At 35.1% G+C, this 16,317-nt stretch overlaps 1 protein-coding gene across 1 annotated transcript in view; it reads right to left on the minus strand.

Moving 5' to 3' along the window:
• Positions 1–16,317, minus strand: part of DNAJC1 (DnaJ heat shock protein family (Hsp40) member C1) — a 206,043-nt gene that overhangs the window by 89,221 nt on the left and 100,505 nt on the right. Inside the window, exon 7 of the mRNA XM_082847425.1 lies at positions 15,166–15,256. Within this exon, the coding sequence (XP_082703551.1) occupies positions 15,166–15,256 (91 nt within the window). The remainder of the gene's footprint in view (positions 1–15,165; positions 15,257–16,317) is intronic.

Here is a 16,317-nt window from a genome sequence, read left to right on the forward strand (position 1 = left end):
AAGGAGAAAGAACAAGAGTAAAAATATGGGTAAATACAAGAGATTTTCCTCCTCCTCTTGAGTTTTCTATGTTATATCTGACAGCTGAATGCAAATTATAACATTCAATATATGTAGAGAAAATATTTAAGACAGTTGTAAGTGGGAGACATAAATGGATGTAAAGTGAGGTAATGTTTCTATATATCACTTGAAATGGTAAATTGTTTATACCAGTAGATTGTAATAAGTTATGTATATATAACATAATACCTAGAGCAACCACTAAAAACGCTATACAAAATAATATATTAAAAAAACACTATAGGGCTTCCCTGGTGGCGCAGTGGTTGAGAATCCGCCTGCTGATGCAGGGGACATGGGTTCGTGCCCCGGTCTGGGAGGATTCCACATGCTGTGGAGCGGCTGCGCCGTGAGCCATGGCCGCTGAGCCTGCGCGTCCGGAGTCTGTGCTCCACAACGGGAGAGGCCACAACAGTGAGAGGCCCGCGTACCGCAAAAAAAAAAAAACAAAAAAAAAAACACTATAGATAAATTCAAATGGAATTCTAAAAAGAAAGACATTCGAGTAACTTACACAAGAAAGCAGAAAGAAGAAAACAGAACAAATAGAAAACAAAAAATAAAATGGCACACTTAAGCCCTAATATATCAATAACTACATTACAGGAAAATGGTCTAAATACACCAATTAAAAGATAAAGATTGGTACAGTGGATGAAAAACCAGGACCTATGTATATGTTATCTACAAGAAACTTATTACAAATTAATCAAAACATTAATCAAAAGAAAGCAGGAATAGCTAATTAATATCAGGTAAATAGAATTCAGAGCAAAGGAATTTACCCAAAAGATGCCCAAAGCAAGCAGAGAAAGAAAATAATAAAAATAAGAACAAAAATCAATGAAACTGAAAAGAAAAGCAATAGAGAAAAATCAATGAAACAAGGAACTGGATCTTTGAAAAGATCAATAAAACTGATATACATCTGGAAAAACTGACCAAAAAAGTGAGAAAACAGAAGTTAGCAGTATTTTAGCACTGAAATTGGAGAAATCACCACAGGACATGCAGACATCAAAAGGTTAATAAAGTGAACAACGCTAAACACACAAATTTGACAATTTGGGTGAAGCTGACCAACTGCTTGAAAAATACAAACTACCTTAATTCAATCATTAAATAGATATATGAAATAAGATATTTGAATAGCCTTGTATTTATAAAGGAAATTTAATTTATAATTTAAAAACTGCCAAAAAGAAATATCCAGGCTTAGATGGCTTCACTAGAGAATTCTACCAAATGTTTAAAGAATTAACACCAATTCTACACAGCTTCTTTCAGAAAATAGAAGAGAAGACTTCCCAATTCATTATATGGGGGTACCCTGATACTGAAATCATACAAAGACAGTACAAAAAGAGAAAACTATAGACCAGTATCTCTCATGAATATAGATGCAAAAATCCTTCACAAAATATGTGCAAAGAGAATTCAGCAATATATAAAAAGAATTATATACCATCATGGTATTTACTGCGGTGGGGGTGCAAGTGTGGTTCCATATTCAAAATTCAATCAGTGTAATCCACAACATTAACAGGCCAAAGAGGAAATATCACATGATCATATTAATAGATGAAAAAAATGTAGCAAAAATTTAACAAAATTCAACACCCAGTCATGATTAAAAACTCAGAAAACTAGGAATAGAGGGAAACTTCCTTAACTTCATATAGGGCATCTATAAAAAACATACAGCTAGTGCCTCAATACATAAGGCAAATACTAACAGCCATTAAAGGGGAAATCGACAGTAACACATTCATAGTAGGGGACTTTAACACCCCAATTTCACCCATGGACAGATCATCCAAAATGAAAATAAATAAGGAAACACAAGCTTTAAATGATACATTAAGCAAGATGGACTTAATTGATATTTATAGGACACTCCATCCAAAAACAACACAATACATATTTTTCTCAAGTACTCATGGAACATTCTCCAGGATAGATCATATCTTGGGTCACAAATCAAGCCTTGGTAAATTTAAGAAAATTGAAATTGTATCAAGTATCTTTTCCAACCACAACGCCATGAGACTAGATATCAATTACAGGAAAACATCTATAAAAAATACAAACACATAGAGGCTAAAAAATACACTACTTAATAATGAAGTGATCACTGAAGAAATCAAAGAGGAAATAAAAAAATACCTAGAATCAAATGACAATGGGGACACAACGACCCAAAACCTATGGGATGCAGCAAAAGCAGTTCTGAGGGGGAAGTTTATAGCAATACAAGCCCACCTTAAGAAGCAGGAAACATCTCGAATAAACAACCTAACCTTGCACCTAAAGCAATTAGAGAAAGAAGAACAAAAAACCCCCAAAGCTAGCAGAAGGAAAGAAATCATAAAGATCAGATCAGAAAAAATGAAAAAGAAATGAAGGAAACAATAGCAAAGCTCAATAAAACAAAAAGCTGGTTCTTTGAGAAGATAAACAAAATAGATAAACCACTAGCCAGACTCATCAAGAAAAAAAGGGAGAAGACTCAAATCAATAGAATTAGAAATGAAAAAGGAGAAGTAACAACTGACACTGCAGAAATACAAAAGATCATGAGAGATTACAAGCAACTCTATGCCAATAAAATGGACAAACTGGAAGAAATGGACAAATTCTCAGAAATGCACAACCTGCCAAGACTGAATCAGGAAGAAATAGAAAATATGAACAGACCAATCACAAGCACTGAAATTGAAACTGTGATTAAAAATCTTCCAACAAACAAAAGCCCAGGACCAGATGGCTTCACAGGCGAATTCTATCAAACATTTAGAGAAGAGCTAACACCTATCCTTCTCAAACTCTTCCAAAATATAGCAGAGGGAGGAACACTCCCAAACTCATTCTATGAGGCCACCATCACCTTGATACCAAAGCCAGACAAGGATGTCACAAAGAAAGAAAACTACAGGCCAATATCACTGATGAACATAGATGCAAAAATCCTCAACAGAATACTAGCAAACAGAATCCAGCAGCACATTAAAAGGATCATACACCATGATCAAGTGGGGTTTATTCCAGGAATGCAAGGATTCTTCAATATACGCAAATCTATCAATGTGATACACCATATTAACAAATTGAAGGAGAAAAACCATATGATCATCTCAATAGATGCAGAGAAAGCTTTTGACAAAATTCAACACCCATTTATGATAAAAACCCTCCAGAAAGTAGGCACAGAGGGAACTTTCCTCAACATAATAAAGGCCATATATGACAAGCCCACAGCCAACATCATCCTCAATGGTGAAAAACTGAAAGCATTTCCACTAAGATCAGGAAGAAGACAAGGTTGCCCACTCTCACCACTCTTATTCAATATAGTTTTGGAAGTTTTAGCCACAGCAATCAGAGAAGAAAAGGAAAAAAAGGAATCCAAATCGGAAAAGAAGAAGTAAAGCTGTCACTGTTTGCAGATGACATGATACTATATATAGAGAATCCTAAAGATGCTACCAGAAAACTACTAGAGCTAATCAATGAATTTGGTAAAGTAGCAGGATACAAAATTAATGCACAGAAATCTCTGGCATTCCTATATACTCATGATGAAAAATCTTAAAGTGAAATCAAGAACACACTCCCATTTACTACTGCAACAAAAAGAATAAAATACCTAGGAATAAACCTACCTAAGGAGACAAAACATCTGTATGCAGAAAATTATAAGACACTGATGAAAGAAATTAAAGATGATACAAATAGATGGAGAGATATACCATGTTCTTGGATTGGAAGAATCAACATTGTGAAAATGACTCTACTACCCAAAGCAATCTATAGATTCAATGCAATCCCTATCAAACTACCACTGGCATTTTTCACAGAACTAGAACAAAAAATTGCGCAATTTGTATGGAAACACTAAAGACCCCGAATAGCCAAAGCAATCTTGAGAATGGAGCTGGAGGAATCAGGCTCCCTGACTTCAGACTATACTACAAAGCTACAGTAATCAAGACAGTATGGTACTGGCACAAAAACAGAAAGATAGATCAATGGAACAGGATAGAAAGCCCAGAGATCCCACGCACATATGGACACCTTATCTTTGATAAAAGTGGCAGGGATGTACAGTGGAGAAAGGACAGCCTCTTCAATAAGTGGTGCTGGGAAAACTGGACAGATACATGTAAAAGTATGAGATTAGATCACTCCCTAACACCATACACAAAAATAAGCTCAAAATGGATTCAAGACCTAAATGTAAGGCCAGAAACTATCAAACTCTTAGAGGAAAACATAGGCAGAACACTCTATGACATAAATCACAGCAAGATCCTTTCTGACCCACCTCCTAGAGAAATGGAAATAAAAACAAAAATAAACAAATGGGACCTAATGAAACTTAAAAGCTTTTGCACAGCAAAGGAAACCATAATCAGGAAGAAAAGACAACCCTCAAAATGGGAGAAAATATTTTCAAATGAAGCAACTGACAAAGGATTAATCTCCAAAATTTACAAGCAGCTCCTGCAGCTCAATAACAAGAAAACAAACAACCCAATCCAAAAATGGGCAGAAGACCTAAATAGACATTTCTCCAAAGAAGATATACAGACTGACAACAAACACATGAAAGAATGCTCAACATCATTAATCATTAGAGAAATGCAAATCAAACCTACAATGAGATATCATCTCACACCAGTCAGAATGGCCATCATCAAAAAATCTAGAAACAATAAATGCTGGAGAGGGTGTGGAGAAAAGGGAACACTCTTGCACTGCTGGTGGGAATGTGAATTGGTTCAGCCACTATGGAGAACAGTATGGAGGTTCCTTCAAAAACTACAAATAGAACTACCATATGACCCAGCAATCCCACTACTTGGCATATACCCTGAGAAAACCAAAATTCAAAAAGAGTCACGTACCAAAATGTTCATTGCAGCTCTATTTACAATAGCCCGGAGATGGAAACAACCTAAGTGCCCATCATCGGATGAATGGATAAAGAAGTTGTAGCACATATATACAACGGAATATTACTCAGCCATAAAAAGAAACGAAATTGAGCTATTTGTAATGAGGTGGATAGACCTAGAGTCTGTCATACAGAGTGAAGTAAGTCAGAAAGAAAAAGACAAATACCGTATGCTAACACATATATATGGAATTTAAGGAAAAAAAATGTCATGAAGAATCTAAGGGTAAGACAGGAATAAAGACACAGACCTACTGGAGAACAGACTTGAGGATATGGGGAGGGGGAAGGGTGAGCTGTGACAGAGCGAGAGGGAGTCATGGACATATATACACTAACAAACGTAAGGTAGATAGCTAGTGGGAAGCAGCCACATGGCACAGGGATATCGGCTCGGTGCTTTGTGACCGCCTGGAGGGGTGGGATAGGGAGGATGGGAGGGAGGGAGACGCACGAGGGAAGAGATATGGGAACATATGTATATGTATATCTGATTCACTTTGTTATAAAGCAGAAACTAACACACCATTGTAAAGCAATTATACCCCAATAAAGATGTTAACAACAACAACAACAAAAAAACATACAGCTAACACCCTACTTAATGGTATAACACTAAATGCTTCCCCCCTAAGGTTTAGAACAGAAGAAGGATGCCCTGTCTCCCCACTCATGTTCAACATAGTTCTGGAAGTTCTAGATAGCAAAATATGGCATGAAAAGGAAATAAAATGCATACAAATTAAAAAGGAAAAAAATAAAATTATCCTATTGTCATACTGACATGACTGACTACATAGAAAATGCAAAGAATCTACATAAAAATTCCTAGAACTAATATGTAAATCCGAAAAGGTGCAGGATACAATATCTACATACAAAATTCAACTGAATTTCTTTACTTAAACATTTGGAGACTGAAATTAAAAACCCAATACCATTTAATCACTCAAAATAAAAAAAAAAGAAACAGATGTAAATCTAAGAAGATACATACATGATTTGTAAGCTAAAAACTATAAAACACTAAAGAAATTAATGAAGATATAAATAAATGAAGAGATATATTCAACACAGTAAATAGGTCAATTCTCCCCAAATTGATATACAAGTTTAACGTAATTCGTATCAAAATTCCAGCAAGATTTTTTTTTGTAGATACACACAAGATTACCCTAAAACTTACATGGAAAGGCAAAGGAACTAGAATAACTAAAACATTTTGAAAAAGAAGAAGAAAGTGGGAAGAATCACTCTACCTAATTTTGAGATTATTGTAGAGCTGCAATAATCAAGATTTCATATTAGTAAACATATCTAAAAGAGGAATCATATCTAGAACGTATATATGAAGGACTCTTAAAACTCAATAGTGGAAAAAAAAAATCCAATTAGAAAACAAGCCAAAGGCATGAAGAAAGATTTTACTGAAGACGATATACACGTGGCAAATAAGCACGTGAAAAGATGCTTCAACATCCCTATCCATTAGGAAAATGCAAGTTAAGACCATGGTGAGATATCTCTACACACCTATCAGAATAGCTAAAATAAAAAATAGTGAGAATATCAAATTCTGGTGAGGCTGCAAAGAGCCTAAATCTCTCACACAATGCCGGTAGGAGTATAACATGGTACGGGAACTCTGGAAAATAGTTTGGCAATTTCTTAAAACTCTAAACATAAACTTATCATATGACCCAGCAATTGCACTTCTGGGTTCACATATGACTGTTCATAGCAGCCTTATTTGTAACGGTCAAAAACCATGAACCACCAAAATGTCCTACAATAGGTGAATGGTTAAACAAATGGTGGTACATCCATACTATGGAATATTATTCATTAATAAAAGGAAATGAATTACTGACACACGGAACAACTTGGATAAATCCCAAAGGCAATACAATGAGTGAAAAAAGCCAGTCTCAAAAGGTATGAGACACTGTATGGTTCTCGAATTCACATTCTCTAAATCATACAGTCTAAATTACAATGTTAGACAGATGAAAAATAGATTAGTAATTGCCAGGTGTTAGGGATAATGGGGGGATGGGAGAAGGTGATGGTTGTGATGATAAAGCAGTAGTGGATAATTGGGGTGGTGGCTACATTAATATAAGCATGTGATAAAATGGCAGAGAACTATACATACATTTTCTATCAATGTCAGTTCCTAGTTTTGATATTATACTATACTTATATAAGATAACCAATGGGGGAAACTGCGAGGAGGGTACATGGGACCTCTCTGTACTATCTTTGCAACTTCCTATGAATCTATAATTATTTCAAAGTAAAAAGTTAAATAGAAAAGCAACAGTTCACGGGAGTTCCCTGGTGGTCTAGTGGTTAGTATTTGGCGCTTTCACTGCTGTGACCCGGGTTCAATCCCTGGTCAGGGAACTGAGATCCTACAAGCTGCACGGCACAGTCAAAATTTAAAAAAAAGAAAAATTAAAACAAAAATAGCAACAGTTAGGCAAATGGTGCTGGGAAAGCTAGATACCATGTGAAAATAAAGAAGTTGGACCCTTACCCAACACCATATATAAAAACTAACTCAAAATGGATCAATTACCTAAGTCTAAGAACTAAAACTCTAAAGGTCTTCCAAGAAAATATAGGGCAAAAGCTTCATGACACTGGATTTGGCAGTGATTTCTTTGATATGACACCAAAGGCACAGGCAATGAAAGAAAAAATAGACAAATTAGACTTCATTAAAATTAAAAAAATTTGTGCATCAAAAGAGAATATCAACATAGTAAAAAGGCAACCCATATAATAGGAGAAAATATTTGCAAATCATGTATCTGATAAGGAATAATATACAGAATATATAGAAAACTTCTAAAACTCAACAACAAACAATCTGATTCAAAATTGGGTACACAAAATGTTCATTGCAGCTCTATTTACAATAGCCCAGAGATGGAAACAACCTAAGTGTCCATCATCGGATGAATGGATAAAGAAGATGTGGCACATATATACAATGGAATATTACTCAGCCATAAAAAGAGACGAAATTGAGCTATTTGTAATGAGGTGGATAGACCTAGAGTCTGTCATACAGAGTGAAGTAAGTCAGAAAGAGAGAGACAAATACCGTATGCTAACACATATATATGGAATTTAAAAAAAAAAAAAATGTCATGAAAAACCTAGGGGTGAAACAGGAATAAAGACACAGACTTACTAGAGAATGGACTTGAGGCTATGGGGAGGGGGAAGGGTAAACGGTGACAAAGCGATAAAGAGGCATGGACATATATACACTACCAAACGTAAGGTAGATAGCTAGTGGGAAGCAGCCGCATAGCACAGGGAGATCAGCTCGGTGCTTTGTGACCGCCTGGAGGGGTGGGATAGGGAGGGTGGGAGGGAGGGAGACGCAAGCGGGAAGAGATATGGGAATATATGTATATATATAACTGATTCATTTTGTTGTGAAGCTGAAACTAACATACCATTGTAAAGCAATTATACTCCAATAAAGATGTTAAAAAAAAAAAAAAAGCAGAAAAAAAAAAAAATTGGGTACAGGGCTTGAATAGTAATTTCTCCAAAGAAACACGCAATAGGATGGCTATAGGAAACACACACACACACACACACACACACACACACAAAATCCCCAGAAAATAAAAAGCATTGGCAAGGATATGGAGAAATTGGAACTCTGTGCACTGTTGCTGAGAATGTAAAATGGTACAGTGCTATGGAAAACATTATGGAGGTTCCTAAAAAAAAGTAAAAATAGAATTATCGTATGATCCAGCAATTCCACTTCTGGATATATATCCAGAAGAGCTGAAACCAGGGACTCAAAGAGATATCTGTACACCCAAGTTCACAGTAGTAGTATGCACAACAGCTAAAAAGTGGAAGCAACCCAAGTGTTCATTGACAGATGAATGGATAAACAAAATGTGGTATATACATACAATGGAATATTATTCAGCCTGAAAAAGGAAGGAAATTCTGACATATGCCACAACATGGATGAATCTTGAGGACATTATGCAAAGTGAAATAAGCCAATCACAAAAAGATAAATACTGTATGATTAGACTTATGTGAGATACTTAGAGTAGTTGAAATCACAGAACAGTGGTTGCCACAGGGTGGGTGGAGGTGAGAATGGGGAGTCATTATTTAACGGGTACAGTTTCAGTTTTGCAAGATGAAAAGAGCTACGGGAGATGGAGGGGGGTAATGGTTGTACATTATGAATATATTTAATACCACTGAACTCTGCTGTACTTAGAAATGGTTAAGATGGTAAATTTTGTTATGTATATTTTACCACAACGAAAATTATTGAGAGGATAAAGCAATACATCGGTTTTATTGTAACAATCATATATTTTAAAAAAAGGAAAAAATCCTAGTATTAGATGAATTGTGACTTGGAATAAAATTTTCACTGTCAGTCTCATACATGGAATCAAAAAGATCACACCTCATTATATATGGAAATAAAGATGATTTACTCTGTGTTGATGACTCAAAAAGTAGTTTTACTGATGACAAGAATCCTCTTGTCAAAAATGTTACTGAAGAGTTTAAATAAATTGCTTTAAGAAGTATGAAGTAGAAAAGAGCAAAACGGTATTTCTAAATTCATTAATTCATTCAGTTAATAGTTACTGAGGAGCTACCACATGCCTGGCATTATTCTAGGTGCTGGGGTTATGACTATAAACAAGAGAGATGAAAATACCTGCCTGCATGGATCTTATAAAGTGATGTATCATTTTATATACAGTTACATTAAATAGGTACTCATTTCCAGATTAGTAAGTAAAATTTTAGTTGAAATTTGACCAGTTAATCTATAGCCATAATTGTTTATATATTAACTTAAATAAATGCTTTTTTGAATCATTTCAGTGAGAAAACTGAGATTGCATTATATTTAAGCATCACAGCATTATGATTATGAAATATCGAGGCAACTGTAATTTGTATTTGAGCTATATGATTTTAAAAATTCACATTCCATTGTTATTAGAACAAGGTACGTAGGAAATAATACTATTTTAAAGATATTCTTTGCCTACATATAAACTCTTGGGGCTAGGGCTCCTATCAGGTTTTACTATATAATAAGTTAAGGTACAGAGTTTCTATTTGGTCATGTTTCCAAATGTACTGGAGCTAGCGATGTGTCATATGCCTTTTCATAAATTATCTCAGAGAGTAATCTCCCATCCATGAGCACCCTATATTACCAAAGGAAAAATGTTCGAACCCATTGGGATTACATCTGCCCTACCTCCTTTGTCCTCCTTCTCCATCAACCCCTGAATTAGCTTACAAATCAGCACTAGCAACTCCTTTCCTCATGAACCTAAGTTTTCTAGAAAACCAGTCTTCCATTACCTTAGGGAAGGTGAATGTTTTCCCAGCCTGCCACCCTAAAGAGATATATTCTGTCTACCATGTTCTTACTGTCCCCTTGGCACCCCTACTTAGGCCATCACTGGGGCATGGAGTGGGGACCACACAACAAGAAGAAAAATATAATGTCTGGAATGATTATCTCTGTAGACAAAAAAGAAGTACTTGACAGTAGGGTTTTGGTTATTTGATTTTGCTTTTGTTCTTAACTCATATAAAGTACACAGTAAAAAAGGGAAATATTGCGTTTTCCTTCTACCCTGCCTCCCCTCTTTTCTCTATTCAAATTTTAACCTTTACAATCAATTTCTTCATAAAATAACTCATTTTTTTCCATTCACGATATGGGCTGTTTCATTATAGTACTTAGAACTCACATCTATTGACTTAGAATAAAACTCATACAATTAGAGAATGTATAAAAATATTATTAACACTGAAAAAGTCTTATATTTATAAATATTCAACTTGGATTTAAACCTAAAACATAAAATTGATTAAAAGTTTATAATAAAGAAAGAAATGCTCAAAAATGTCCAAATAAATCATCACATTTTTTTCCATAAAGACTTCCCAGAAGAACGATATTTATTTTTAAGAAATTACCCTTTTCAGATTTCCCCCCTAAAATACCATTTCAGCAAGTAACACCACCACACCCTACTCAGTGTAGTTCTAGTGTAGCTCTTAGAGGACTCTGCACAATCTCAGCAGTAAAGCAAATAGACTTGAGGGCAGATTAGCAATTAGGTCATGAAAAACAGGCAGCATAAAATAGCTATTGTTAATCTGCATGAGATGAATTTACTCAATTAAGCAGATGGAAATGTTATTATGAACTCAGTATTCCAATGATGGTCTTTAAAATTAAGAAGGATGGGGGCAAATGAAATGCACACTGGGGGATCTGGGGCCTTTATGTATTAGTTCTAAAGTATACAATGTAGAACACTGTAATGAAGTTAACAAAATTAATTAAAAGATTCTTTGCATGTAACCATTAGAGACTACATTTAAAAATACATGACAGCTTTTGACGTTATTAAGAGTAATGTGACTGTTCTTTAACATTCTTAATGTTGATACCATCACCTTTTCTAAATATACTACTGATATCAAAACATGAGCGACAGAAGTCTTATTACTCAGAGCCTAGGATGAGTATTGTTTTTAATAAAGTTTCTGGCATTTAATTTCCTCATTTTCAGTTTCAAGAAACCATAAGCTAGTAATGAATTTTCCACCTTTTTAGAAGACTATCACACATTTTTCCTGGCTTACAGAGTTTTCAGATACTTACCTATTTTAAAATTAATGTTTCTTTACACAATATTTTTATTAAATAATAACAAATTATTATAACGAATATCATATGATACCACTTATATGTGGAATCTAAAGAAAATGATACAAATGAACTTATTTACAAAACAGAAAGAGACTCCCAGACATAGAAAAACTTACAGTTAGCAGGGGGAAAGAGAGAGAGGGATAAATTTGGTCTTTGAGATGAACAGATATACACCTCTATATATAAAATAGATAAACAACAAGGACCTACTGTATAGCACAAGGAATTATATTAAATACCTTACAATAACCTGTAATGGAAAAGAATCTTAAAAAGAATAGACATATATGTATATGTGTAGCTGAATAACTTTGCTGTATAACTGAAACATTGTAAATCAACTCTACTTCAATTTAAAAATAAAAATTAAAAAAAATTTTTTTAAAAGAGCATTATCAAATCTGCTTGAGAATTATTATCAAATTCTTAGGCAGAATAAAAGTCTCTAAACAATTTTGGAAAAACAGTCATGAAAGCATGACTACGAAAGCAATGAAATTAGTGTATTCATACTGCCTCTATAGGTAAATTTTGGTTTAGTTTGATATTTTTCTCTTTTCTTGTAAATGTCATTTCCCCCCCTCCTTTTTTTTTTTTTTTTTTTTTGCGGTACGCGGGCCTCTCACTGTTGTGGCTTCTTCCGTTGCGGAGCACAGGCTCCGGACGCGCAGGCTCAGCGGCCATGGCTCACGGGCCCAGCCGCTCCGCGGCATGTGGGATCTTCCAGGACCAGGGCTCGAACCTGTGTCCCCTGCATCGGCAGGCAGACTCTCAACCACTGCGCCACCAGGGAAGCCCCTTCCCCGCCCCCTTCCTTTTGACTAGTCTTAAAAGGCTTAGAAAATTTTTATGTAACAGTTTTACTTAAAAGTAACAATTATATAAAAATTACATTTAAAGTTTCATTTATTCATTGATTTATTCAATTTAATTAAAACTATTTCAACAATTGCTCTAACATCAACTTCTGTTTCAATCTTTGGTTTAATATAACAATAATAATCATTTGTCCACCCTTACTCTGCTCTGCAAAACACACATCAGTCAACCTTAATACGTAATTCTCTAACATCCTAAACTTTCCTCTTAAACAGAAGTCTGCTTTAAACAATGATATAGTTTATCTGAATATTATTTTGTGTTTGTAACTGTTGAAACTTTATTTTTTATTGGAGTATTGATTTAAAATGCTGTGTTGGTTTCTGCTGTACAGCAAAGTCAATCAGCTATACATATACATATATCCACTCTTTTTTAGATTCTTTTCCCATATAGGTCATTACAGAGTATTGAGAAGAGTTCCCTGTGCTAAACAGTAGGTCCTTATTATCTGTTTTATATAGAGCAGTGTGTATATGTCAATCCCAATCTCCCAATTTATCCCTCCCCACCCCTTTCCCTCCGGTAACCGTAAGTTTGTTTTCTTCTTCACTAATATTAACACTCATTAATATTCATGGGATTATATTAATTCATATATTTAGTCATTCATCCATTTATTAAACATTTACTCTGTGCCAGGACACTATATTCAATGCTGCAGACACAAAGATGAAAAAGAAAGTCCCTGTTCTAAAGCTGCCCAGACACCTGAAGGTTGTATAAGGCAAAAAATGGTCCCCTAACCATGACCATGTTCTAATCCCCAAAACCTGGGAATATTTTACCTTACATGGCAAAAGAGACTTTGTAGATGTGATTAAGCTTGAGATAGGAGACTATCTTGAATTATCCAAGTTGGCCCAATATAATCACAAGTCCTTAAAAGCAGAGAACTTTTCCCAGTTATGATCAGCCAGAGATGTGACAACAGAAGAGTCAGAGAGATGAAACATTGCTGGATCTGAAGAAAGAGGAAGGGGGCCAAGATCCAAGGAGTGTGGAAGGCCTCTAGAAGCTGGAAAAGGAATGCAGCCTTGCTTGATAACCTTGATTTTAGCCCAGCGAGACTCATGTCAGACTCTGAGCCATAAAACTATAAGATAATACATTTATGTTTAAGCCACTAAATTTGTGGCCATTTGTTAGCACAAAAATAGAAAACTAATACTGGGATCATCTAGTCCAACATGTTTTTCTGACAGATAAGGAAAGTAAAACCCTCAAAGTCACACATTTAGGTAGTAGCAGTGTACTCTTTGGGTTTGGAGAGAACATAATTCTCCTCTATTCTCAAACCACGGTCAGCGTCAGGGTAAAGACAGAAAGCTAGACTTTCAGTATATGAAGGGAAATGGCCATGACCATTTTTCTATATATACTGAAAGTGTGAACCGAATGCGTGGTATACTAATACCACAGTTGCTCTTTTCCAGTTTGATTTGGCTAAATGACTTCTATGCGCTGCAGAAAAGCTTTTACTGTATACCCTTAAAAGCACACAAGTTGTTTTCTAAACTACACATGCTGTGTATTTATATACATTTATAGGCATGAAGTGACCAGGTATTAAGGGTGTTTACACTGTCTTCTGTGCCCAGATTGGTACCATGCACAGCATTCAGAAATGAAGTCTGAACCAAAAACATTCATATTGGAATTTTTTAAAAAATAGACTTCACCTCCATGAATTCAGTCAACAATTACCTACTGAGAACCTACTATGTGCCAGGGACTCTTTAAGGTCCTTGGATAGTCATAACAGTGAACAAAACAGATAAAGTCCTTACCCTCATGAAGCTTACATTCTATTGGGGGGACCAGAGAGTAAACAAAATGAATACTTAAATTAAAGTTAAGTAGCGTTAAATGCTCTGGATAAAGATAAAGCAACGTAAAGGGACAGAATGTATATGTGTGGGAAAGATGTAGATATACAAACTTAGACAAAAAGACCAGGGCTGGTAAAATGTCTTCTTTAATAGTATGTTCAACTTTTCCTAAAATCAGCAAGAGCTGTCTTTAGTGTTCAATGGAAGATTTCAACATACTGACACTTTAGCCAAGGTTTTTCATGTTATATAACAATAATACAAATGAAACAAAGGCTTTCAAAACAAAAATCATTGACATTTTCAGGCTTCCTGTTTACTACTGTAATACAGCAAGCTGGGGATCAACTGGATAGACTCAGCACTAAATAGCAATGACAACTGCAGCACTGGAGTATTTAAGGACTTTCTAGATTTTGGATGCCTCTCAGATTAAAGGAACTATATGACCCCATGTTAATTTTACCCCTCCTGATATTGAGCTGTGGGTGGTTCAGAAATTACTAATATAGTATTTTCCACATATAGTATATTAAGTACAAGTAACTCCATTTACAGAGTAGCAAAGAAAGCACAGAAAATTTAATTACTGTTGAATTTAAGGGAAAATCCAAATTTAAATAATCAGTTTTATATAATATAGTTAATACAGTAAGAAAATGTTTAAAACTCACTTTGAAGTGTTTCAAGTTCAGCTCTAGTCAATGCATCTTCCTTTTCCTTCAATCTTGTTTCTTTATATTTAGCATAAAACTGCCCAGCATCCTGAAAAAAGAAGTAACAAATAAATTAACATAAAAGTCAGTTTGCTTTGATGGTATTTTCCACATAACTTCAATTTAAAGCAGTGTATTCAGGGACGCGGGTTCAATGCCTGGCTGGGGAACTAAGATCCCACATGCTGCGGGGCAACTAAGCCTGCGCACCACAACTACTAAGCTTGCACACCTCAATGAGAGAGCCCACATGCCGCAAACTACAGAGCCCATGCTGCCTGGAGCCCGTGCACCACAACTAGAGAAGAGAAAATCTGCACGCCACAACTAGAGAGAAACCCGCGTGCTGCAAGGAAGCCATAATGGAAGATCCTGTATGCTGTAACTAAGACCCGATGCAGCCAAAAAAAATAAGGAAAATAAATAAATAAAAATAAAATAAATATTAAAAAAACTATTTAAAGCAGTATATTCATTTAATAAGTAGTCTTCCTCTGCGTTTATGCTTTCAAATTTTATGATGAACAGAAGAAACTGAATAAGCAGTTATCTACGATTTCTCTATCTTAGAGAACTAATGAAAGCCAGAAACTACATGAGTATAAATATGTTTAAGTAAAGCCTTTACTCTCAGATAGGAAAGGGATGTATCCTCTTCCTGTTTTCTTCCATTGTATATTTTCTCAGTATTATGCATGGACAGAGAGCAGAAAAACACACTTGCTGAACTGAATTATTTGATATCATAGTAAATTATATTATTGTGACTAACAAAGTACTAACACTATTTTCATATTAGTCCCTTAACTCCAAAAGATTTTCGAAATTACTATATGCAAATCTGATTGTGAAACTTCTATGACCATGTAGATACAAGTGAAAGTTGTCACTCCACTGAGAGTTGAGGACTGAGGACACACACTATACACAAATACTTAGGTGTCAAGATACAGTGGCTAAAGTCTCAAGGAGTGGCAAATAGGATAGGTAAGACTTTAGCAGAGTACCGAAAAAAGACCAGGCCTTTAATCACAGAGATGGAGATAAACAAGTTGGTGCTCTAGGCATATGAAGATCCTGACAGTGAAAAAAGCAAAAACAGATAATCTT

The sequence above is a fragment of the Leucopleurus acutus genome, assembly GCF_964270905.1.
Source record: "Leucopleurus acutus genome assembly, chromosome: 1".
Classification (NCBI taxonomy): domain Eukaryota; kingdom Metazoa; phylum Chordata; class Mammalia; order Artiodactyla; family Delphinidae; genus Leucopleurus; species Leucopleurus acutus.